General features: G+C 28.9%; 1 protein-coding gene across 3 annotated transcripts; it reads left to right on the top strand.

Annotated features, from left to right (window-relative positions):
- Positions 1-171: 171 nt before the first annotated feature.
- LOC123305284 (annulin) lies at positions 172-26621 on the top strand. Of its 3 annotated transcripts, none has more exons than XM_044886957.1 (5): positions 172-280; positions 9037-9182; positions 24101-24343; positions 24410-25081; positions 25154-26621. In XM_044886957.1, exons 1-5 carry the CDS (start codon positions 213-215, stop codon positions 26416-26418), a joined length of 2394 nt encoding a protein of 797 aa, XP_044742892.1. In that variant the 5' UTR covers positions 172-212; the 3' UTR covers positions 26419-26621. The 3 variants fall into 3 exon arrangements, with proteins under 3 accessions (XP_044742892.1, XP_044742893.1, XP_044742894.1); XM_044886958.1 differs by lacking the exon at positions 172-280 and adding an exon at positions 5785-6017; XM_044886959.1 differs by lacking the exons at positions 172-280; positions 9037-9182 and adding an exon at positions 14925-15035.

Below are 26621 nucleotides of genomic sequence, written 5' to 3'. Positions count from 1 at the left end.
AGTACGGTACCCGTGGCAAAAAACAGGCTAGAGAAATAATATAATATCAAATGTAATTTGCATTCTTTTTATTTATAGGCAATTTTATTACAGATATGTTGTACACATTACATAACGAACAAAATTTAATCTTAATATTATTTTTCTAGCCTGTTTTTTACTAAATGGTATATTTTTAGACCGGTACGTTTAAACGGTATTTTGTTAAAATAATGGAGGAAATGGATAATTCACTTCTTAAGAAGGGAATAAAAGAAACCTTAGTTGGAGGACTAGAAAAGTAAGGAAATTTTTTTTTATAATTTTTAAAAGAACATTCTGGAGAATCATTTTTTTTGTAGGTACATACATCAAAAGGGCCCTTGTTTGTATTTGCTACTGACCCCCAGCTAGCTTAATCTGGCACTGGTTTCCGCGGATTATATCTTCATTTTCAAAACATGAAAATCTTTTGTTATGAAATAAATAATCATCATGCAACAAATAAATCGAATTTATTTTTGTAATATTTATTTTTTAGGCTATGTAAATATTTATTGATATCAGATTTCCTCAGAGTGATATAAAAATTTATTTTTAGTTCACTTAATTGCTAATAGTAAAAAGAAGTTCTTTCATAATCATTCTACTTTTTTATAAACATAATAATTAAGTTGTATTTATTTTTAAACATTTTCTTTTATGGCAGAGGAAACCAGAAAAAATTTCATACTTAAAACTAGCTAAAAATGTTGTGCATTCGCAAAATGGGGTCGGTTGTGTTTAAACAGTTTTATTTATATAAAAAATGGAGGGAAGTGTAAAATAATGTCGTGAAGGACATGATCTTCCATGTAGGTCATACAAATCGAATTTGTTAACTTTGTAAATGTAAAAATTTAAATTCTGCTCTATCCCATCCAAATTTTATCCAATTTTGTTAAACCAAGTATGTAGACCTACTAAATTTGGGCCACATTTTTCAAATTTGTGATCAAAATTAACTTAGCTCTAATAGATTTCAAGAATGTGGAGTGCTGGTCCCGTAATTAAGCACATTAGTGAAACCATGCGAAAAATTGACATCACAGCTGAAAAGAATGACCCAAAATTAGTGGGTTACAAAAAAAAAATTCCAATACTATCGGATCAGATTTGACTGTGTTATCAAACAAATCGAATTTTTTAACTTAATGACGTAAATGAAAAAATTTATGTTTGCTCTATCACATTTTATCCCAATAAACCAATTAATCCTACTAAATTTGGGTCATACTTTTTTGGCCTATAAAGACGCTTCTAGGGCTAGTTAATAATCGGATTGGCGAAATTTGACTGTTTAGACAACGGGAAATTTTGGCTTACCTATTTTAATAATTAAATTTTGTAAAACTGCTGCAATTTCTCTTTTTTCAAGTAAGTATAATGCACTAAATTAAAATTAATTTAAAGATTTTGCCAAATTGTTTTATGAAATTTACAACCTCGCCTCCCTGACACATATAAACGATTTTTTATTGATTATTTAAATATTTTATTATTTTTTTTTTTTTACTTCTTTATTAAAAAAAAAGGCAAACCCACAAGTTGTATTTCAAAACAAATTCATTTAAAAAAGTTCTAGTCAAGTTAGGTAGCTAGACAATGTACATATTTGACTGGATTTAAATATCAACATGATTCATAATTAAATATAATTTCGTGTGTAATAAGAATTTATAGTATCCTACTTTAAAAAAAATTTACATTCATGTATTATCTTTTATACGCAATTATAAAAATTATAATATTTGATTTAAATAAGACTTTTTAACGACCTCCAAAATTAATAATAATATTATGTGCCCCTAGGAGAGTGCTATTGACTGTTATGGTTATTATTAATTATTGTTTTTACCTTGCACTTGAGCTTTATTATAGGTATTATATTTTAATTTTTAGTATATGGCTTAAATCTTTAAATAAGCTAGTAATACTGTCATTTGGTTCATAAAAAACGAGGCTACCAGGAGCTTTGAAAATGAGTAATTTTATTGATTTTGATGTCTTTATGAATTTCAACTTGGGAAAAACACCTTAAAAAGGTTTTTGACAGCTAGAATAAAGTATAACAGAACCAATTCGGTCTTGTACTGTAGGTAACTACTATTAACGTTTTTAACCCCCGAACTAAAAAAAAAAGGGTTTGAAAGTTTGACTGTTTGGAAAAGGCTTTAAGGGTAATTTAATGAAGAGTTCTTTTATATGTTTCAAGTACGAGTTTAGGGTTCCGTACCCGAAACATTTATCGGGGATTTTAAAAATTTTGTAAATTTTATTTGTTATGTTAAGTGGTAGGAATTAGAAAAGTTTTTAATCTTATATTCATCATGTCATAAGCGTAAGTGCAGAGTTTATTTTTTCGTACTGACAGCAATAAGTAGGACTAAGATAGAAGATATTTGTTATTCATTTTATCACATTGGTTATAAATCATTTAGTACGAAACAAATGTGAATCGTGATTTCAAAATGAAAAGCCCTATTGACACTTAGGTAGATAAAAATCTTTAGGGTTTCTTTGTAACAATTTAACTGAAGTACATGACCTTACCTAAATTTTGGACCAAGAGAGGGGGAAAAACCAAAAAAAATTTCAAAAATTCAACAGTATTTTGACATAAAAACATACTAAGCCAACAAAATCTACAGTTTAGTCCACGTCCAGAATGGACGCTTCCCTGACCAGTCCCCCAGACTATCAACAATTAGGTAATAGTTTTATAGCAGACCTTAATGGATTTTGCTCATTTATTGAAATAAAATAATCGCAGTTTAGGACACTTAACAACTTCATACTAATAAAATATGCACGAAAAATTGCAATGGATTTTTGTGTGTGTAATATAAAAAGAATATTTCATTATCTTATTTAATAATGTAAACAATGAAATATTTTGTTTGAATTTTATAAATAACATGTTTTGTTTTATCAAGACTTTTGTTTACTATAATGTAGTCTAAGCGCAGTAATTAAAAATATTTAAAAATTAACGGAGAAATAAAATCACAAAGTGATGGTTGAAGTAAATATCCCCATGATCCCTGTTAACTTTGTACAAGTATAACGATTTCTTTACTTTACTGCGGGTATTATATGTTGCGCATACATAATCTTTACATGTAAGCTGAATATTAACTGGTACTATCATTACCATATCTGCATATTTTCCAGAGAAGAAAATCTAGTAACTTTTAAAAACAAGAAAATAAAAGTTGGGAAAATATATTTCTAAAATTTAATGTTTAAATAGTACAAATCTCATTTTTGTGAGCCACGGAGATCCGTATACTTAAAAAAATGTATATGAAATATTATTAAAAATTAGACTTGTTAGTCTCATGATGAGAAGCTAGAAAAAGTTTCAACCACATATACCATTTTTTAAAATAAAAGATATTTATGTTTTAAATCGAGCGTGAGCAAAATGCTCATAACAGGAGTGCTGACGGGTTAATTGCCAATACCTTTCATGTTTATCGATTTTCATTTTAATTCAGATCATGTCATCTATTGTCGTACATTTTCAAATTTTAACGAGAGGTACATTTAAATCGACATCAGGACAAAGGCTCTATAATGACATTTTGTCGCAACTCGAAGGAAAATTGTTTTAATAGCCTAGAAAATATTGCCGATAAATATTTCAAATTAGTAACATAAGATTTGGTAAACTTAACAACCCATAAAAAAACTCAAAGGAGATCAAAATGGAAAATTACTCACAGAGGCACCTAAACGTGTTAACTATAGATAAAGTGAAGGTATTTAAATATGCACATCCTATTGGACTCACAATGTATAAAAATTACGTCATAGAGAGAATTTAGACCTCCGCTCGACTAGTTGATTGAATTATACATACTAGTTGATTGTTCAAAAAACCTCTATCTAATTTTTTTTTAATAAACTATAAAACAAAGCTAAGCATGTATGACAGTTCCATTTAAAAAAACAAAGCTAAGCATGTATGACACGAATTAAATTACACAAATTTTTTTTCAATCTTGGTTTCGAAAAAAAGAGGACCCGTTTGCCGTGTTTATTATTTATGGGTATGTACTATACCCATAATTAATAAAATATGTTATAGTAGATATTAGTGATGGGACGAATGTATTTTTCGCCAATAGTAGCATTCGCGAATGTTAATTTTTAAATGAAGCGCTCGCAAATTATTATTGTATTAACTTAATAAATATAGTTAGTTCTTCATTAGCGTAAAAGAATTCCTCTTATAAGTCCATTAAAAGCAAATTTCAGTTTGTTTTGATTTGAGGAACTTTCAAATTTAACTGTGATTAAAAAGTGATATAAAAATATGAGTAAAGAACATATTAGTAAAGTTTGGACTAAATATAAATCATTATTTAAAAATTTATAATTTGTTTATCTATAAAAGCAAATAAAAAATATAAATCTGATAAGTTTTCTTTTCATTACATATCAGTATATAATTTTTGTCAAATGCGGATATTCGTCACATCACTAAAAGATATATCTACGTATTTGAATTTTTCGATTAAGTACATTTACGTACATTTTTAACCAAGAAATTACTACATTTTCCGTATTAATCTAAACATTTCATATTCAAATTAAATTTGCGGTTGATGCGTGCTTAAATAAAAACATAAATATCCCAAATAGTGATTAATCAATTAATTATAAAATACATTTCAAAAAATTTAGTATTATCATCATCTTTTTAAAATTAAATGATTTCATTAATAAATCCGTTGCGCACATAAGCCAAATTTACTCATTTGTCCAAATTTGCATTCAATCATTTTTAAGTGTTTGATAGAAAGTTGTTTTTTTCACTCCCTTAAAACGGAATAAAAACTTTAATGATAATTCTATGATTTTTGCTAAAAAATTTTTAGCAAGCTGTGAGTAGTGTCTAGTGCGATCCTTGAGGTCCACACAAATAACTTCCCAGCATAATAAATAGTTATAAAAAAATATATATTAATCGATTAATGCTTCGATCGACACTTCAGTCAAGTCAATATACTTTTTTCTGACCACGGCTCCCAAACACAAACACACATACATACTTTTCTCCAAATTCAAGAGGACCCATCTTGCAAGCCGTTAGAGATAAAACAAAAGTTTAAATGTAAAAAATGTTCCTTATAAAAAAATAAACAACTTTTGTTTGGAACATTTTTTGTAAACATCACTGTTTACTCACGAGGGCACACATAAGATGCAAATATAGTATGCATTAATATGGGATTATCAGTTATGTATGTGTGACAGGTATATGTGTAATGTGATTGAGTAATCAACACTGTCTATACATGGTATTTCAACAATTAACTCCGTCAATTGTTTGGTTTCACTTGCTATACAAACTACATTTCAAATAAACAAATGCTGTAAGAATTTCATCAACTATTTTTTATTAGGTACACTAAACTAGTCGTTGTGGGTACAGAAAAATCGAAAAACGGTAGAATTCGTTTATAGTGATTAACAAATTTACCGAATTTAAGACTGAATAAAAACAAATTTACAATATTGCAATATTAAAGTCAAGGATTTTTGTGTTTTAAAATTCTCCCACTCTGTTAAAATATGTATATGTAGATTTTTAACAACTTTATAGTATATTATGGTAAATTTGTTCATACAATATATACAATAATACTAAAAAGCACGCGGTTTGATATTCAGCCTAACAACAACAATATTCATAACAATAATAAAATAATATAAACTTGAAATCCGCACATATTTTTTTAGAGTAGGAGCGATGAAATAAGAGTTTAATAATATTTCTATATTTCTTTTATGGTTGTTGAATATTAAATAAAATAAAATTGACATAATATCTTAAGGCCATTCATTTATGTAGTACATAGTGTAAGACGACTTAATAAAATTGTGTTTGTGATTTTTAATTATTGTGAAAAGTTGTGGAAAAGATTATAAGAACGTGAAATTATTAATAAATAAATGTGTGTTTAAGTTATCTTCTATTGAAAATTTATGTAAGTTTATATGCTTAATTGTTGATAAAATCATTCATAAATCAGTCGCTGCTTTCCGCTTAGGACTATGAGACATGGGCTTATGTCAACATCATTTACCTAACGGGAGCCGAAATTTAGAAATGTTGCAAAAATTTGCTAATTTTTGATATTTTCTTGTAATTGAAGTTAGCTTATCATTCATGAATACAAAATGTTGATTTTTGTGATGCTTCGTGACAAAAAAAGGGAATTGAAGATGTCTATAGGGTCTAGACTGCCATCAACATCAAACCCGCCATTGTAAAAAGTATTTGCTATTTGCTTATTAACAGCCTAGATTGTAATTAAATTGTAAATTGTAAAATTTGATGGTTTATGGATTGAGCTATTTGTATACATTATCAAGATTTGTGCGCCACTTCTGCAGAATGGTTTGCAAACAAAGAACTTGCGCAATAACTATGCCTGTGCAATTCGCTGTTTTAGATATCGTTGAACAATTCAATTCAAGCACACTAAAGAATTGTTGATATTTTAAATTTTCATACATCATCAACTTGTTAACAAAAGTGTTTTTTCGAATTGATAAGTTTACAGGGGGCTTTTAAGACACTTTTCACTAAACTAACATAAAATTGATTATTAAGTATAATTATTTTAAAGCTTTTATAATGTAAACAAGGCCAAAATCATTCTGACTCTACTAAATAAGAATAGACAAGAAACTTGAAATTAGAAGGGAATAAGAAACTAAATAATTTATCTGTGCTATAAAAAAAATCGAATTTTTTAACTTTATGACGTCATCAGAATCCAAAAAATTTTATTATGTAACAAGTATGTAATCCTACTAAATTTGGGTCATTCTTTTCAAATTTGGGTGATCAAAATTAACCTAGTTCTAATAGGTTTCATGAATGTGCAGTACTGTTCGTGGAATTAAGCACATTAGCGATGGCTAGTGAAAAACTAACAACACACCTGAAAAGAATGACCCAAAATTAGTCGATTTCAAACAAAAATTACAATAAAATCGGATCAAATTTACTTGTGTTAGCAAAAAAAATCGAATTTTTTACTTTATGATGTCATCAGTATCCAAAAAATTAAATTTTGTTTATCACGTCCAAATTTTATCCAATTTTGATAAACCAAGTATGTAATCCTACTAAATTTAGGTCATTCGTGTTAAATATGTGATCGAAATTAACCTAGATCTAATAGGTGTCAAGAATTCGGAGTCTTGGTCCCAGAATTAAGCATATAAGTGACAGCTAGCGAAAAATTGACACTACAGCTGAAAAGAATGACCCAAAATTAGTGGGTTTCAAAAAAATTCCAATAAGACCGAATCAAATTTGCCTGTATTATCAAAAAATTGAATTTTTTTACTTTACGACTTTATGTAAATTAATGAGCGCCGTTTACATGATCCTCTACAAACTTTTTGTTTTACTTTTAAAACATACATTTGTTTAGCGCCTCTATTTCTTATACGCCGGTGGCGGGTGCCTCCTTTGCAACGCCCTGAATACGGACCTGCTTAATAATTTTTCATCCTATACTAAATAAAGACAAAAACGGGCCAGGTTAAAAAGAGAAGTTATAAAATTATCGTGTCTGTGTACCTGTGTATCTGTCTGTGGCAACATAGCTTCTAAACGGATGAACCCATTTTGATACCATGCATATATGAAATATACATAGTATATTAAGTTTAGTCCCAAGTTTGTAACGCTTAAAAATAATGATGCTAGGAAAAAAATTTTGTCATAGCTGTTCATAAAATCACCTAATTAGTCCATTTCCGGTTGTCCGTCCGTCCGTCCGTCCGTCTGTGGACACGATAACTCAAAAACGAAAAACGATATCGAGCTGAAATTTTTACAGCGTACTCAGGACGTAAAAAGTGAGGTCAAGTTCGTAAATGAGCATCATAGGTCAATTGGGTCTTGAGTCCGTAGGACCCACCTTGTAAACCGTTAGAGATAGAGCAAAAGTTTAAATGTAAAAAATGTTCCTTATAAAAAAATAAAAAACTTTTGTTTGAAACATTTTTTTGTAAACATCACTATTTACCCACGAGGGCGTTAAATAGGTGCAAATTTTATAGTATGTATTAATATAGGAATATCAGTTGTGTGTGTGTCTATTTAAAAGTGAATATCTTTTGTTATTTACGTGACGTCAAAAAAACAAACGATTGCGCATCAACACTGTCTATACATTTTTGTATGTGTTATGTGATAAAGAAATCAACACTGACTATACATAGTATTTCAACAATTAACTCAGTCAATTGTTTCTTTTCACTTGTTATTATTTATTTTTTGTTTGAAAGGTTATATGATCAAAATTATTCTTAGCTACGTTTTAAGTGCGAGTTTAGGGTACCCGAAACAACTAGAAAAGAGACGATAAATTGCAAAAAATTATCTGAAACAATATACTGAGTGAAAGAAATAGTATGAAATAATTAGTAGAGATTTAAATAAAATTTCTTCTGAATTAATTATACGTGACTATAAATAAGAGCTTGAGATACTCACTTAACGGAATTTGTTTGATCTTTCAAACAAACAAAAAATTGTTTCATTCGTTAACTAACTACGATGCCAAAGATACATCGATCAGTCCAGAGCTTGTGTCGGAGACCAGATCCAATGTTCATGAAATAGAATTTTTCGTTTAATTCCGTTAAGTGAGTATCTCAAGTTCTTATTTATAGTTACGTATAATTGATTCAGAAGAAATTTTATTTTAGATCTCTACTATTTATTTCATACTATTTCTTTCACTTAGTATATTGTTTCAAATAACTTACCTTTAAGATTTTTTGCTTGCTTATTTTGCATTTTGAGCTAAGTTTCGTAATTTAGTTAATTTTCATAGTGTCTCTAGAATCTAAATCTCTTTTGTATCCGTGAAATTTCCGTTAATAATTTATCATATCTTATTACTTATCAAGTGTTTAATTTTATACCGATATTTTTATGTTCGACTTCGTCTTTTAATTTGTTTAAAATTATTTTTCCAGATTTATTAAATCCACAAATAACATTATGGAGAAAATCAAAAAGTGTTGCTGTAATTGTTGCCCAACATCATTTCGAGCAAAATTTCGTCCAAATGAAGCTTCTAATTCTATGGCATTAATGCCAAGACCACCAAGGGAATCAGAAGGTAATTTTAAAACAATTTTATTAGCTTGACATGTATGAAACCAGTGTAATTAGAATGGAATTTTCTAATTTAATTTCACCCACTTCAGGGTGTCTATGTAATCTAAAATTATGATTAATTGATTACTTATTATATTAATAACCAATGACAATACAATAGAGGTAATAATACGAAATATAGGTAAATGAATGGTGGAGGCTACGGGAAGTCATAATATGTTTTTAATCTTAAATTTAAGGTAGATCTGCACAACTAAAAAATAGTCCACAAATGTAGTTGATTATATAAAACATTTCAAACAAACATTAATAGCCTTCTTTCTCTCCCTAACTAGTTCCCAAAGCCAAATGATGTTTGAAATCATGCACTTACTGATATTTCAAATTAGAGAATTGTGAAAGCATTACAATTAAATATTCCGCTTAGATTAACTAGAGTGAAGTTGAAAAGGGTGTTTAGGTTTTTCAGATGATATTTTCGATTAAACCATCACATCTATTTGGGAATCTCTGACAATGGTTACAGAACAAAAAAATTATAATCTTCACTATATTGGACCCTTGTTTTTGCCATAAAATCATATTAAAATGTTTTAACATGCTTACCAAATCAGATAATCCGTCGAAGTTCTGATATTATAAATATAAAAATAAATACTTAATTTATGGGAAAATTCCGAACAAATTGTTAGCTCATGTTTATTGTTATAAAATTTAAAATATTATTGAAAAAAAAAATTTATGAAAACAAACATATTCAGAATATTTTATAATTAATAAAAAAGTTTACTATAAACATTCCAGAGAATATTTATGAATAATTGCCAATTTTCTATTATGAAAATTATATGGGGTGATCGTTAATGATACACAGATATTTTTGAATTAACGATGTAGCATGTAGGTATTAAAATAATGAAATATAAGTAAAATTGAAATGTTTCATCATAAGAAAAGGTGGGAAAATAGAATTTACGAAGAAATTTACCATTTTCTTACCATTTGATAGTCATATTTTCTCCGAAAATGAAATATTACTTTAAAATATGAGTAAAATATAAACTTCCTTAAGAATAAAATCCTCATAAGAATTCCAACATACAAAAAATCTTAAAGTGATTCTGGTAAAACATTTCTAGATTTCTGATAAATAAATTTTAAAGATATGATCACATCTATCTTTTTTTTTTTTTTTTTTTTTCTATCACATCTATCTTTATTGATTTGATATTTAATATCTATTTTCCTTAAACAAAATATTCACTAATTGAATTGAATGAATGTTAATAATGAGTGATTAGTTTATTAAATTTTGTTAAAAGAAAATCGCTCAGTTGACGCTGCAGCTTAGTTACCGGATCTTTTTTTAATCAAAATGAGTGTTTAGCTTGAGATACTTTTAAGTATAAAATGATTAATAAAAAATGATTCAGCCATCTTTAATCGAAAAACGCGCGAAAATCGTTGAATATGAAGTTTGATCTAGTATCCTTAAAAGTAAGCATATACCATTGCATCGAATATATCTTTGCGGTCGAGTAGTCAACAATTTCTATTTCCCGTATTTGCGCCTCCCAGCGAAGCTACGGGATATATTTGGCTGGTTAAGTTAAATTTAAAGTTATATCATTCTTTATGAAAAACTCGGCATTATCGATGATTTTTTTTCGGATTTTTTTAGAAAATATGAAAATACCGTAAAAGATATGACTAAGCATTTTAAATTACTAATTAGATAGATAAGACAGAGTCATCGGACATATTATTTGATGCCATATGCTTGTCATAATAACTCTGTGCTAAATTCTGTTTTATTAGAAAAAGATACAAACAAATTTTTAATGGCTTTTATCTTGGTTTTTTTTTTATAGTTATTCGAAAAATAAATTTTCTCTGCTGTTTGTTACATGAATGAGCAAAAAAACATCATCTTTATTCACTATTAATTAATCAAGAAACTTTCAAAATTAAAAATGTCAATCAACGAAGTGCCTTCTCGTTAGTTTTACATATAATAGAAAAATTTCTTAGGACTTTGCTTTTAAATATAAGCCGTTCATACTTGTATTCCCAAGTAGGTACATGAAGAGTATTTAAACAATTAAATGTAGTTGGTTTTCTTTTTTCTTTTGTTTCTTTAAAATAGTTTCATTTAAAATTCCATAAAGGTCAATTGCAATGTTATCTGTCTCGGTTATTTTTATAACTAAAAACGTTTATGATTCATACCTACATGATAAATTAAACACATCTATAATTAATAAAAATTTATGAACGAAATGAGTGCGTGTGGTTTGTTAAGGTATCACTTGTTATATTTCTAAAGTAATATCTAACTAAATTAATAAATTAAAATTTTTTAGTTAAATATCTTTAGTATAATCAATGAAGTTTTTCACTTGGAATTTTTATTCTCCAAAACGTAGAGCTAGAGAGATAAGATTTTTTCCCTTGAGTGGAGAAAATTATTCTTAAAAATTCGGTTGCAAGTGTTCAAAATTTTTCAATAAAGAAGAAACATATTTTCAAAGTTTCTTAAAAATGTTAATTTAAATTTAAAAAAAGATTGTCTGAAAATTATGAAAAGTTTTTCAGAAAATAAGTCACCATAAATCATTTTCAGTAAACATTTGTGTAATAAATATAAAAAAATAACTTTTTTATCAATGTAAAATTTAAACTTTTCTTTAAAAACTATGGTTTTTCCATAAGAACCAATGTTAATTTACGGTAGATTATTTTCTGAAAAACTTAATTTTCAAACAGTCTTTTTGAAAAAACCAATTATGACTTGTTAACAAGTTAATGGTGTTTTTTTTCTGTAGCACCTCAACAACCTTAAATTTAATAATCTCACAATGCAATGGATGAATTCTGAAAATAGAAATGAAATAAATCAACTGTAATAAATTAAATTAAATTGTTTCTCTTAATAGATAAGTTTTTTTTATTTATTTATTACTAATAATTCGAGGAATTAAAAGACATAGTTGATTAAATTTTTTTAAATGAAAAATTATTTCTGAATCTTTCTTGCACCTCCTTCAAAACCAACGACATAAAAACAGTACAGTTCCAATAAACACAATGTCCAAAAATACAAATAAAAATGTGAAAATTTTTTTTACGGTATCAACAACTCAAATTTTATGACGTTTTGATATTGTTTAGATTAAAATTGAAGGCATAAAATTTTTTCAATATGATTTAATAAAATTTTGTTTACATTATTATTAAATATATGTTTAAACGTTAAAAAAAAGTCGTACATTAAAATATAATTAGAAATGTGCGTTAAGCAAATATTTTTACCCAACTGTAAAAAGGATTATCACGTGAAATGTCATATCATAGGCGATGTCACTAAAAGATAATTAAAAAGTTAAATAATAAATCTGAAAAAAAAAACTTTTTTCTGAAAAATAATATGGCTATTACCAGTTGAAAGCTATGTATTTCGGAACATACCAATAAGTCATCAATAGAAAAATACCCGACTGCTTAAAACACCCTACTCTAAACTTACTTTCTACTTTTACCTTCTTCGGTTGCATTTTATCATTTAGGTTCTATAACAAGGATTTAGGTACTATTCGAGATTACAATGAGTACTTGTTTTTACATTTTTTGTTCATATTTTATGCTAATTGGATTTTTAATTATTTATTTTTTGTCTTTGTTAATCACTGTAACTGTATGAGAATTAAATAAATACATAAGTGTGTCTAATAATTATGACAATTTACTTGTGGAAAAAAAATAAAAAACTTAAGTATAATGTATGCATTACCTACTAATTTTAATTATTTTATTACCTACAAAACAAATCCCACTCAAATATATTTATGCAAAGGAGTAACAAATACCATTTAGAAATTTCTACTTTTGCACCTATACTGAAGGACATATTAATAAATAATTGATTGGATTCTGTATTCAAAAATCGAGCATTATTTATTTGGTAATTTCAAACAGATATTGAAAACTTGTGTCTGAAACTTAAATATCATTGTTTTCCCGTGGAGACAGCTATAAGGATAAACATTTAGATTCAATTTCCCCCGTAACTAAAAATAGAGAGTTGAAAATTAAAGGTACCTAGCTTCCCATTGTAAACCTATTTATTTTCATAATTCGTTTCAAAGAGTGTAGACTCCAAGATTCGTTTCAAAGCACTGATATTCATTACTTGCCAAAAAGAGAATTTTCATAATTAACTCAATTTCAATTTCTTATTTTCACTTGTTTTGTTTTTTAAATCCCTTGGTAATCCGTCAAATACCGTCAAATTAAAACGATGCAGGTGAAGGAGAAGAATAGTATGAATCATAGAACCTATAGCTCTATCCGAGAACGAGAAAGATTCGAGAATTATTTTTTCTATGCCTTCGCAGGTGCATAGTGATTTTTTCAGCAAATGCAATATTGCAAACTCAAAATCCAAATACCACAAAAATATAATTTTCTAAATCGCTGCGGTCATAATTTCTGTAAATAAAATTTTTGTATTATTTGGGCTTTGAGTAATAGAAACTTTGCACATGTGTAACAAATGACAAACTTGATTTACGGGAAAATGACGAGAAAACTTCCCTCGCCTGCATTGGTGGCATTTAGCATGGTGACAGAAGAAACCAGGCCGGTAGATTTTTTAATGATATGGCAAACTGATTATAGTCGGAAAACTACACGTTTGCGTTATACAGTGTGATAATTTCAAAAGTCTACACCCTTAATAACTCTTCACCTGATGCGATTATTGTTTTAAGTCAAACACGTCGATTTAGGTATCGACAAAAAAGCTCAAAAATGGTACCTTTAATTTAGTTCAAAAATGGTACATTTTAGGTTTCATTCTTATACTCCCATCCACTTCAACTTTGAAATTTCAAATGGCACTTCCTATTTTGTGATACCTCATTTAAAAGGGCATAAAAATATCTCTTTAACCATGATAAAAAACTAAAATCGATCGATCGGTTCTTAAAATAGACCATACGAAAGATGGAGGATATGAATTCAATCTTCTGAGGTGTCTATTTTAAGAGCCAACAGATCGAATTGATTTATTTTTTATCATGGTGAATACAGAATTTTATGCTCTTTCAAATGATGTATAACAAGGTAGGGTGTGCCGTTTGAAATTTCAAAGTGGGGTGGTTAGGGGCGAAGGGGTGAAAATTAAAATTCTCTAGGTACCATTTTTGAACTTCCCCCTTGATATCTAAATCGACGTGTTTTCACTCAAAACAATAATCACATGAGATCAAGAGTTATTAAGGGTAGATACTTTTGAAATGATCACGTTGTATATTACATTACGTGTGACGTTCATTACTTTGTCAGCTCCTTATGAACCATAAATGGTATCGTTTATAACAAACTATAAACTTTTCTTTTATCTGTTTTTTTTTCTTCTTTTATTCATTAAATATGTAATTAGTTTATATGAAAATATATTCACTTCCTTTTATATCTAAATAGTCAATCTAGTTATTAGTTTTTAAGTCATTATAATTTTATTTGCAAACCACAAAACTATTTATATTCGCAAATTTAAATTTGTATGAATACTATCAATCATCATATAATTATTATAAAATAATTTTTGTTATCCCTACTCATAAATTTGACGAGCTTTGAAGTGAAAATTTTACAAGAGTGGTGGAACATTTTAAAATTATAACTAAATAATTTTTTTGTAGTTACGCTAATTATTAAATTATTTATCGATTATTTTAGTGATAGTGATCTAGTTGTGTGTACAGTGATATGTTTCGTAGGCAAAGAGCACCTTCATTGCCAAGGCGCAGGCAAAGTTTTATGGATCGTTTAAATTTTTTTCGTAGGCGTAGTATGTAACTCCAATTTATCAATTTTTTGCTGTTTTGTTTTTTAATTATTATAATTATTATGTTTTATTTAATAAATAAATGTGTTGCAGAGAAAAAGTTTTTATTAAATTAAATGAATGGAAAAAAAGCGCTATAAACAGTCATTAATTATTTACAAGTAGTTTGCATATTCTGGGTTGTTCGCAAGTCAAAACTCCATTATAAAAAGGACAAACTTTCTTCAAGGAGTTACAGTCAAAATCGGTTACAACGACTTTGAATCAATGAAGAATTTTGGTCGTTATAACCGATAGTCATTATAAGTGATATGTACATTTTTATGTTAAGATGAAATTATGTGCATATGAACGTTTACGCATGCTGCCTGCTGGTTGTTATTGCTGACTAATTCCAATGACAATTGGTCGCTATAACCGATGTATGAGAGCTAATAATTTCCAAAATAAAGTTAACAAGGCTGAAAATGAAGCTTATAACCTAACACAGATGTGTATGCACATGCGTTGGTCGTTATAGGCGATATGTTGGCTTATAATACGAATGAATACAAGTCGCTACAGCGACCTAGCTCAGAGGCTTTGTGAAGGCTCTGTCCCAGCCCAGAGGGTCTTTACCAGACTAGAGGCTTTGTGAAGGGTTCGGATTTTCGTTTCGACAGATAGATTTTTAAAAATTACTGGATAGATTTGGAAAAATTATTATTCTCGAATTTTTCGACTATTCTCATATTTTTTGAAAGCTTTGTATAAAGAATATTAAGCTCTGCGAAAAAAGTAGTCAATTGCGATTTTCGTACTAAGTGATTTTTATAAAAATTTAAGTTTACCTCCTATTAGTCGAGAAATTTTTTAAATTAAATCGCTATTTAACGAAATCGAAGAATCATAGGCACCATACTTTCTGTTGTGTCCGATAATTTCAGCATCGCAGTATAAAGAGGTAAAAATACTTTAAATTGTTTTGTAATGAATTAATAAAAGAGTGCGCAGATTACAAATTAAATATAAAAAGTGAAAACAATCAATTGGCTGAGTTAATTGATGAAATACCCTGTATAGAAAATGCTGAATGTCAGTGCTTGCATTATTTGTATAATAGATTAGAAAAGTTAAAAAAACCAATACAATTACGGTGGCCTTGTGGCCTTTCTTCTCTTTCTTTTCTAGTTTTATATTTTTGGAGAAATTCTTAAATATCTTTGGAGAAAATGGAAACTAAAGTTTTGTTCTTCACGAGTAAACAGTGACATTTACGATAAAATGTTTCAAAAAAAAGTTGTTTATTTTTTTATAAGGAACATTTTTTACCTACATTTAAACTTTTGTTCTATCTCTAACGGTTTACCTGATAGGTCCTACGGACTCAAGACGTAATTGACTTTGTTGCTCATATACGAACTTAAACTCAATATTTACGTCCTGAGCAAGGTATACAATTTTAAGCTTGATATCTTGATATCTTTGCGTTTTTGGGTTATCGTTTTGACAGGCGAACGGACAAACGAAAATGGACTAATTAATCACTTATAAGTGATTTTAATGCGTAGCAAACTTGGGACTAAAATTAGTATACCTTGAAATATATAATATATACAAAGTATAATGAACTGTATTTTCTAAAAGACATTATTATCATTTATATGGATGCAGTAAAACTTGTTCATTAATGTCATTTTTCTATTTATAAGTTTTAGATATACCTAATATAGAATAGCATGATATAGAATTTAAGATATACCGTTCTTTTAAAAAAAAGAAAGTTAAATAACTGAAAAATTTAAACATATTAGTATCATTTATATTTCAATTAAATAGTATAATTATTTTAAAAGGTTATAATAAGGCTATTAATTTAAATAAGAAAAACCAGTAGGGCCGTTACATACTTAAGTAGTTTCAATCAGAAGATAGTTTGCGTAACAGTTTAGTCGGAATGTACAATAATATCCGAATACTTATGCATCTCATTTGCAAATAAAGCTAAATAATTATTAATTTTTAATAAAGGTCCTAATTTGAAAGAACTATAATAAAAGATAGTTGTAATAATAAACCATTTTACTAGAAATCAAATTTTCCTCTAATCAAGCCCAATCTCGTCTATTCTGATTCATAAATTACATTTGCTAGCATTATTCATATATTCTTTCATTTTTTGTAAAGAATGCAATAATGGATAAGTCTGGTGCATGAAGTTATTCCATTTTTTTTATCAGTTTCTAACTTATGAGTCATTCTGTACCTTACTTACTCTATTACTCTGTAGTCTGCACCCTTAAACATAAAACATAAAATTTTGATAGGTGAATAATGGGATTAATTTTTACCTTTAGTTAAAATATTACCTTATGATATTTTTAAATGACTTATTCTGCTAATTTGATTCACAGTTAAAGGTATAAAGTTCAATCAAAATGACGTAATACATTTTAAACATGGAATTCCGGTAAATTTTGTTTAGTTTAATTTCAAGGTTATAAATAAATATTATTCATATTCATATTAAAGATTTCACAATACTACAGTCGCTAGCAAGTGCTTTGTGGCCATAGAGGGGTTGGCAAGAGGGTCAGTTAATTTCTTATGTTTTTAACCAATAGAATCGTTTTCTGATGGTTTGAGATTCGTCTGCCCGAGCAGTTTCCTCCTCTTTTTTGAGGGTTCAAAAAACACCTTCCATCAGATCAGCCCTAAAATTCGTATATGTAATCACTGTTAGTTAAATCAAAGGTTCTCAAGAGGATTTTGTCATAAATAGAACCTTTTTCAAGATAGCGTCCTCAAAATAAAAAAAATTTTTTCTTGTTAATTTTAAACATTTTAATCCTTCGAAATAAATGACAGACACTGTCTAGGCAGCATCTACTAAATAAAATGATAAATTTTCCAAATGAGATTTTAAGATTTCTATACTTCTCAAGTTACCGAGCTTTCGTGTTATGTATTTCTTGGGGCGTTAGTAGAAATTCTGCGAATATTGAAGGGATTTAACCGAGATGCAGATGATTTTCAATGATTCGACCGGTTGATTCGATGTTAAGCAATCACCGTTAGATCGAAAAACGCTGAAGGATTTTTCGTATTAAAACATCATAAGGCATCCATATAGTTCGATATCCTGTAGAAATTTTGTATGTATATATTGTGCAATTTTTATCGCCAATACTTGACTATAAAAGCGTAAAATACCCACATAAAATCAGACAAGTAATAAAATACATTTGCGCGGAAGGTCATTACATTTTTTCATATATTTTTATACATAAACATGCCCTTCAGATTCCAAAAATGATGATGTAATTATACATCTCCTACACAATTCAATAGAAATTATTCGACAAAACCAAACAATAGAAAAAGTATTAGTCGTAAATTAGTGCAGTTGTTATAAAAATAAATAAAGTAATTATTTTTAAATGTCTCATTTAAATAGAAAAGAGTGATCTAATTTTATAATTAAAATGCTACTTGTATGATAACAATTTTTCAGTGAATTTTATAAGTGAATCACATTTTTTTAATAAAATGTTTGATTTGCATAATTTCTTATGAATTCCTGAATTGACGTACAAAACTATTAAAAAGTTTGCTTTTTTTATTGTCGTTAACAGCCTGTACCCGAATCATCAAACAATAGTAAGAGAAATATAATATATTTCTGACTATTTATGATGTTATTTTTTACTTAATGGGGTTTTTAACTAACAAAATATTAAATTGCGCTGAATCCAGATCGGGAAGCCAGAAGTGCTGAATTCAGGTAGTCAACAAAAATTAAATATCTATGAATATCTTTTCGGTTTGTTTTTTCAAATTTGAGATCAAAACTAAGCTAGCTCTAATAGGTTTCAAGAATGTGGAGTGCTGGCGCCGGAATTAAGACATAAGTGATAGCTAGCGAAAAATTGACATCACAGCTGAAAAGAATGGCCTAAAATTAGTAGGTTTCAAAAAAAATTCCTTTAATATCGGATTCAATTTGCCTGTGTTAACAAAAAAATCGAATTTTTTAACTTTATGACGTCATCAGAATCCAAAAAATTTAATTTTGCTATCACATCCAAATTTTATTCAATTTTGATAAACCAAGTATGTAATCATACTAAATTTGGGCCATACTTTTCAAATTTGAGATCAAAATTAACCTACCTCTAATAGGTTTCAAGAATGTGGAGTACTGTCCCCGGAATTAAGCACATAAGTGATAGCTAGCGAAAAATTGACATCACAGCTGAAAAGAATAATCCAAAATTAATGGGTTTCAAAAAAATTTTTTATAAGATCGGATCAAATTTGCCTATGATAACAAAAAAATCGAATTTTTTAACTTTATGACGTCATCAGAATCCAAAAAATTTAATTTTGCTCGATCACATTTTATCCAATTTTGATAAACCAAGTATGTAATCCTACTAAATTTGGGTCATACTTTTCAAATTTGAGAAAGAAAATTAAGGTAGCTCTAATAGGTTTCAAGAATGTGGAGTCCTAGTCCCGGAATTAAGCACACAAGTGATAGCAAGCACAAAATTGACATCATAGCTGAAAAGAATGACCCAAAATTAGTGGATTTCAAAAAAAATTCAGACTTGCTCTAATAGGTTTCAAGAATGTGGAGAGCTGGCCCCGGAATCATCAAAATATCGATTTTTTAACTTTATGACCTTATGTAAATTAAGGAGCGCCTTTTACATGATTCTCTACTAACTTTTTGTTTTAGATATAAAACACACGTTTGTTTTGCCTCTATTTCTTATATGTCGGTGGCGGGTGCCTCCTTTGCCACGCCCTAGTTACGGATCTGATGAGCTATTCAAGCAAATCTTTGATTTTTTTTATCGTGGTTGTTATTATAGTTTTTATTTTTATTTTATATTAAAAATAATTTTTCTCTGCTGTTTCATTAATGAGCTTTTATTAACGCAATAAAAAATTTACATTCCCTATTAATAATGTAATGAAATATAATTGAAATTATTTCATTATTATATTTTCTTGACTTAACAAACCGGTTTTTATTTATTTGATGAAAATACAATATTTTAACAATTTTCAAGGTGAAACATAATTTTTTTCCAATTGATGTGCGTTTTGTGTTGAGCCAATAAGAGTTTTGTGTTGAGCCTATAATAATATGAAATTTTTTTTGAAACCCACTAATTTTGGATTATTCTTTTCAGCTGTGATGTAAATTTTTCGCTAGCTATTACTTATTTGCTTAGTTCGGGCACCAGGACCACATTCTTGAAACCCATTAGAGCTAGGTTACATACTTGATTTATCAAAATGGATAAAATTTAATGTGATAGGACCAAATTAATCTTTTTTGATTCTGATGACGACATAAAGTTAAAAAATTAGAGTTTTTGGATAAAACAGGCAAATTTGAACCGATCTTATTGGATTTTTTTTGAAATCCACCAATTTCGAGTCATTCTTATCAGCTGTGATGTCAGTTTTTCTCTAGCTATCACTTATTTGCTTAATTCCGGGCCAAAAAAACCCTTAAATTTGTTTGTTGTGCTCACATTAGAAGTTAATTTTTTTTAAATTGGTCTCTACGCATAGAACTCTATATCCCACCAAAAATTTACATTCCATGCATAAAATGAGAGGTGAAAAGCCAAAATGATTGCAGGTACTACTATAATGTAAATATAATAACTATAATTTATGCGCATACTGATTTAAATATTTTTAATAACTTCCTATATCACATTTATAAAGTAATTATTAATTACGTTATAGCTATTTATAGTAACACTTAGATGGCTTATTACTTACATTTTTCAAAGCAACCTTGCTAATTCAATTAAGAGATGCTATTGGGTACTTGTCTATCGTTCAATCAGTTCAGAGACGTACTGCAGACGGACATTTCTATGAAGTATTTTAAAAAATATGATTGATCCAACTCACAATAAAAGCTGTGCTACACATGGAACAAATATTCTTTATACGGAAAACGGTCTAGTAAATAACAATATCTACCGAGAAATAAGATGATTTAAGTTACATTTGAGTCTAGGTACTACATTTTACCCGTTTCTATAAAATGTTAATTAAATAAATGATTCAAATATTAAATATTTGTATTCTATTTGTATTAATTACAAAAACATAATGCAGAATTAAATAAAGGACGTTTTTGCATTCCGTACCAAAGAGTAATCAACGGGATCCTATGACTAAGACTCCGTTGTCTGCCTATCTGTCTGTCAGAGATTAAACCGTGAATAGAAAGCTGAAATTTTTGAGTGTGTTACTGCGAGTTTAAGTTCGTTCTAGATCGATTTTTTTTAGTTTAAAAACGTATTTATAACATAATGCAATCATTATCAGCATGAATTACCTAATCGAAAATATTCTTGGTGACTGTTCTATCAAATTAGCGACGAGTAACATGTCTGAAGAGAGATACGGATAATGACTAGGTACATTGTTGTCGAAATACATATCTATTTGAAATACAATTTACTGTATTAGGGCGAATTAGAAATTTTATTTCAAGTATCCAGAGTTCTTAATTAATTGAACTTATCTTAGAAAATTATATGAATCTGATGTATATAATAAATTTTCATGCCTCAATCAATTTTTTTATGTGTACAAAATGCAAAATTTCGAACTGCAGATCCTTTAAAATTCAAAATTTTTACAGGGACAATTTTTTTTCAAAGCAAATGTCTCGATGATTCAAATTTTGTTTAAAATCGTTTGAATTTTAAAAACGCTGCTTAACTGTCCCATAATATGCAACCAACAGTTACAGTCAACTACGATTAATCTTGGTGTACCCAGTGACGGATTTAGGTTTGCTGCCGCCCTAGGCCCCGTTCGATTCGCCGCCCTTTTTGATAGAATGAATTTAATTAATTTTGATCCAGTTTTTTATTTTAAAGTAACTTAATTTATTGAAATATAATTTTTTAAATATTACTGATAAACAAGACAGATAAATATATATATAAACTTTAGACAGATAAATAATTAATATTTCTTTTAATATTAATCAATTTGAAAATTTCTTTTTCCTGGCTTTGGTCCGTGCAAAAACGTCAATTATGTTGTCGTAATTAATTTCTTGGACTAGTTGGGCTTCAATAGACAGTAATGCAAGTGCATTAAGTCTATCTTGGCCCATGCTTGCGCGTAAATAGGTTTTTACCCTTTTAAGAGTAGAAAAAGATCTTTCTCCTGAACAATTTTTAGCCGGAATACTCAAAAAATACGGAGAGCAATGTCCACATTCGGATAAACATCATGATTGCTGTGACTTTTCGATAGCTCGATGTTTTGTTCTATATATTAAATGATAAAGAATGTCATTGATCGATTAAAAAATTAACATCTTACCCACACAGATTGAGAAGTAGATTAATGAATTGGATTATAATATTTTCTATCGAAAATTTATTATAAAAACTATTCTGAACCAATTTTTATAATTAATTGTCTTTACTTTTTTGTGACTCTAAAATTTTGGAATTTTATAAATTTTGCCGCCCTTCAAATTCTGCCGCTCTAGGCCCGGGCCTCACGGGCCTAGGCCTAAATCCGTCACTGGGTGTACCTTGCTGTCTAATCAACCACACAATCATTGGGGGCTTTAAATTCTCTTCTTATTGTTACTGACTGCTTTTATTGGTATAAACTTTAAACATCAGGAATCACTTTAAATGATAGTATAAATTTTTTCTGCCAATTACTTTTGTGACATATTACACATAAATCATTACAAATTGATAAATAAATTATAAAGAAAGGTCAAGATGTTAAAATACAATAACTTTAAACTTTAAAATCCCACGCCAATAAGACATGATATATTTTATTGAAATAATCAATTTTAATTTATATATAACACTTTTAATTAAATAAATCGAACTCATCTTGAATTTTGGGTGCGGTCTTAATTTACCTAACTGCACATTTATTTTTATAATTTTGCTATACAGTCAAAATTAGCTATATTGAGTAGTCCCGACCAAAAATCTCTGTGTAAACACATACAGTGTGTCGCATTTAAGATGAAGACACACTCATATTTTTGTTATTTAGAGGGATATCGGACAGTTATACAGGGAGATGTTTTTTATTTTTTAAGATACTTATAGTACAAGATCCGAAATAAGGTCGACCTTCACCCATCTGTTTACCGAATGAAAGTTATTTTTTATGAAATGTAAAATATTTACAAATATCCCTGTTGTGGGTTGCCTTAAAAAATATGGTCCAGACAACTTTTAATAAAAATATCAAAACTTGGAAAGCTTGTAAATTTTATTTTTGACTGATATTTTGTGGACAATCATATAGCACCGTATTTGCAATAAAATTATCTTTATTTATATATGTGAGGCAATGAATTAACAGATGAACGTAATTACTATTCACAACTTGTATAAATGCGAAAATAGTGAACGAAAAGAGGCAGACAGCATAGCTGCTGCATATTCTTTATGGCTTTTACTTTCGAGTAGATCAATATTCGTTAGATATGCAAGTCTGAAAAATTTCAAAAAATTTTACTCTTGATATTTTCACTAAAAGTAGTCTTGACCACATTTTTCTAGGCAACCCATTGCAGGGATATTTGTTAACATTTTATATTTCATAAAAAATAACTTTCATTCGGTAAACAGATGGGTGAAGGTCGATCCTAATTGGGATCTTAGACTATTAACCGAAATCTGAACTTTAAACTCAGCCTACTACAAATTGACAAATAGGGCCGGGTCTATTCTTAATATATGCAAAACTTGATGACTTGAAGTGGACGTCAGCCTGACAAAAATTTGAAATTACATTTTTTTAGCCATTTTACATATAATTTTGAAAAAATGGAAATTATTACAAGTAAATTATTTTTAAAGAATCATATTTTCCCTGCGTTAAACGTGGTACAAAGGTGAAGAAACCTGAGATTTATCTTAAAGGCACTAAAGATTGTTTAGAAATGCTAGGAAAGTTAATAGTTTTTGTGTGAAAGTTAAAAATAATTTTGTGTAATAGTATAATAGAAATGATTTCGATAGATAATTAAGAATTTTTATCCTTTTCAGTTGCAGATACTGTCGATGGTACCGTATTACAACTTGCACCAGAAATTTTAACAATAAAAGAAGTTGATTTATGTCTGAAACAAAATGGCGAAGAGCACCATACATCAGAATACGAATTAATGAATAGGAAGGAGAAACCATGTTTGGTTGTTCGACGTGGACAGTCATTTTCGCTGGAAATAACAGCAAATCGTGCATTTAATCCTGAAACAGATGGGATTTCTTTTATTTTTAGCGTTGCTGGTAAGCTTATTCATTACTAGCCGTTTTCGATAAAAAAAAGCCATAAAATAAAAATTTTAATTTCAGACTCAACCAAACCTAATTATGGTCAAGGAACATTAGGTATTGCCGGGTTACAACAAAAACATGCAATCGATGAAACAAATTTAGAATGGAATGCGTGGCTCGAAGATTCCACTCAAGAAAAAATAAAAATTCGAATAAATACACCCTCAAAATGCGTTGTATCCGAATGGAAGATGGACATTGATACAAAATTACAATCAACTGGAAATGCGGTTAGTTATTCACTACCTGTAGGCATTTTCATATTGTATAACCCATGGTGCTTGCAAGATCAAGTTTATTTAGAATCAGAAGAACATCGACAAGAGTATGTTATGGAAAATACAGGTTTAATATGGCGTGGAACAGGAAATCGTTTACGTCCTGTACCTTGGGTATATGCACAATTTGAAAGAGATATTTTAGAATGTTCTTTATACGTAATGCGTAAAGTAGGCAGATGTTCTGGCAAAACGCGATCCGATCCTGTTAAAGTGACTAGAGCATTGTCAGCAGCTGTAAATTCACCGGACGATGACGGAGTAGTTTATGGAAATTGGGGCACAGATTGGGGAAAACATACACCGCCTACAAAGTGGGTTGGTAGCATGAAAATTTTACAACAATATTATAAAACTAAAAAACCAGTTAAATATGGACAATGCTGGGTATTCTCGGGTGTTTTAGCAACAAGTACGTACTTCAAATAAACCTTTTACAGGAATGTTTCACTAAGAATATTACATGATTTCTGTTTGATTTTAGTTTGCCGATCAATTGGTATTCCATGTCGTATTGTGACAAATTATGCATCAGCTCACGATACTCAAGATTCCTTGACAGTCGATTATTTTGTCGATGAAAATGGTAAATTAATGGAAGAAATGATTGAAGATTCTGTTTGGAATTTTCATGTATGGAACGAAGTTTGGATGGATCGTCCAGATTTAGGACCTGAATTTGGTGGTTGGCAAGCTATTGACGCAACACCGCAAGAATTGAGTGACGAAATGTATCGATGTGGTCCAGCCCCAGTTGCTGCCGTTAAACAAGGGGAAGTGCTACGCCCTTACGATTGTAGTTTTCTATTTTCCGAAGTAAATGCAGATAAAGTATATTGGAAATATTCCGGACCAACTCAACCATTGAAATTAATGCGCAAAGATACATTAGGAATTGGTAAATTTATGAGCACAAAGGCTGTAGGTAAAATGGAAAGAGAAGATATCACTAGTAATTATAAATATCCTGAAAAAACTGAAGAAGAGAGATTAACAATGTTGAAGGCATTACGTCAATCGGAAAATCTATTTTCAAGATACTATTTGAATGAGGATTTCAATGATATTAAATTTGATTTTGAATTACGGGATGATATTAAAATTGGACAACCATTTACTGTTGCATTATTGGTAAGAAATCGTAGTTATACCAACGATCATACCGTTAGTGTTATTTTAAGAGTTGAAACGACCTATTACACTGGAAAAATACACGATTTAGTCAAACGTGACGAACAAGAAAAACTCATTAAAGCCAATTCAGTCGAAGAGATTCGATTAAACGTTACATTCGAAGAATATCACAAGAAATTATGTGATCAATGCTTCTTCAATATCGCATGCTTGGCAACAGTTGCTGACACAAAATTCGAATATTTTGCACAGGATGATTTCCGTGTACGTAAACCGGACATTAAAATTAAATTACAAGACGCTAGTCCACAAGAAATGTTAGTTTGTACTGCTGACATATCGTTAGAAAATCCACTACCATTGCCGTTAAAAAAGGGTGTGTTTTATGTGGAAGGACCAGGAATACCAAATCAAAAAGTTATAAAATTAAAAGATACAATTCCAGTAGGTGGTTTTGCTAAGGCACAATTGGATTTCATCCCACCGAGAACCGGAAGACAAACAATTACTGCCAAATTTACATCGAAGGAACTAGAAGATGTCGATGGCTTTACTCGATTTACGGTTATCCCAAATAAGGAAATGAATAATATGAAAAATGGAACGAATACGTAAATATTACATAGAACTGAAAAAAACGCTTCAATTGGGTGCTAATACATTTGAATAATATTATTTTTTTAATATTGACTTTTTTTTTTATACGAAGTTTATAAAATACCAAAACAATATGTCTATTTTTATATAAATTTATTACGTGTAAGATACTTACTTAGATTTTAAACGAATTTAGTGCCAAAAACGTGCTTTTTCTTGAC

Source organism: Chrysoperla carnea, chromosome 1 (genome assembly GCF_905475395.1).
Source record: "Chrysoperla carnea chromosome 1, inChrCarn1.1, whole genome shotgun sequence".
NCBI classification, from domain to species: Eukaryota; Metazoa; Arthropoda; class Insecta; order Neuroptera; family Chrysopidae; genus Chrysoperla; species Chrysoperla carnea.
Note: the sequence above shows the minus strand (reverse complement) of the source record. Positions and strands in the feature narration are given on the sequence as shown.